The following is a 1251-nucleotide window of genomic DNA, read 5'->3' as shown; positions in this document are numbered from 1 at the left end:
CCTCCTCCATAAACCTCTAATTGCATACCTAAACAGAAGAGCCCACTGACAAAAGCGCGCGCCCGCCGCTGGGTTAGTAATAATAGTCTAGGATTATATTACCATTGAAGGAATGTCGAATAGGTTCTGATGGCAGTGAGTCGAGCCGAGTCATTCATCCAGTTCTTGCCCAAGATGGCGATCTGTTTATCTGAACGACAAACTTCTCCGATACCACAACTCCCTGAACTATCTCATCATTCCAACAAGTATCACCATGGCCACCCATCCAAAGTACCAAGGGAAAGCCACGAAATTCCATAACGATCTCTTCTAAGCGATCCCGTCTAACCTAGACAGTGTTGGAGTAGGAATATATGTTCGCTCTCTTCAGCTGAGCCCAGGAGTTTCCTCACTAATTATAGAATTTCACATACGAATTCTGATGAAAATTAACAAAAACCAATAACAATTTTCTCTCACAGTTTTCACCTCGTCACCATATACATCACCATGTGCTTTATATTTTCCCACCAGTATAAACTGCTCGGCCCTTCGCGTCCCTCAGACGGGCATCCTTAGGATCCACAGCCTTCAAAGCATCACGAGCCTTGACAACTCTATCCATTATCTCTGGTCGGAACACTGAGTATTGATACCTGAATGTGAACCTCATACACAACCACTAACATCAAGGTAATTCCTTACATAACCCCATCTTTAGGAAGATTCCCCTGCCGGGATTCGAACTTGGCTTCATTTCGGAAGAGCGAATACATATTATCGCTGAGCATCCATCCTGGTGTAACCTCATTGATAGCAGGAGAAAGACCCGAGATGTGCTCCGTTGACTCGTTCACCAGACTAAATGGTAACTAAAACCAATCATACCACATTTCCTCCACATCCTACATCCACCTACCCCTATCGCTTGCGGCAAACAGCTGACTCCAGTAGCAATAAGAGAATACGGCGCATCCACCAAGTTGAAAGGGTACTTTATATTGGACGCCAAGCCGAAGAATGTCCCTTCCCCAGGCCAATTCTCCTGGTCAGGGGCCTTGCCCGTATGATTAGACCCCACGTTGGCGCCATACCCCACATTTCCTCTACCGGCCGGCCAGAAGCATGCAATCAGCAAGGCTTGGTGATGGAAGCCAACGAAAGGTCCTATTAGCGATGCAGTCACCTCTCCCTGAGAAAACAATACGTTAAAAATAATAACCCCAAAATCCCATACCACACCTCGGCCACTCCTGAACATGGTCCTAT

General features: G+C 46.4%; 1 protein-coding gene across 1 annotated transcript in view; it reads right to left on the bottom strand.

Moving 5' to 3' along the window:
* Nucleotides 1-98: 98 nt before the first annotated feature.
* Pmar_PMAR000193 (hypothetical protein) overlaps nt 99-1251 on the bottom strand; it is a gene marked incomplete at both ends in the record, with an annotated part of 3046 nt that continues 1893 nt past the window's right edge. Inside the window, 4 exons of the mRNA XM_002787288.1 lie at nt 99-190; nt 514-638; nt 688-854; nt 902-1174. Coding sequence (XP_002787334.1) covers nt 99-190; nt 514-638; nt 688-854; nt 902-1174 — 657 coding nt within the window. The remainder of the gene's footprint in view (nt 191-513; nt 639-687; nt 855-901; nt 1175-1251) is intronic.

This window comes from Perkinsus marinus (genome assembly GCF_000006405.1).
Source record: "Perkinsus marinus ATCC 50983 genomic scaffold scf_1104296929448, whole genome shotgun sequence".
NCBI classification, from domain to species: domain Eukaryota; phylum Perkinsozoa; order Perkinsida; family Perkinsidae; genus Perkinsus; species Perkinsus marinus.
The sequence above is the reverse complement of the archived record's forward strand: the minus strand, read 5'-3'. Positions and strand labels throughout refer to the sequence as shown.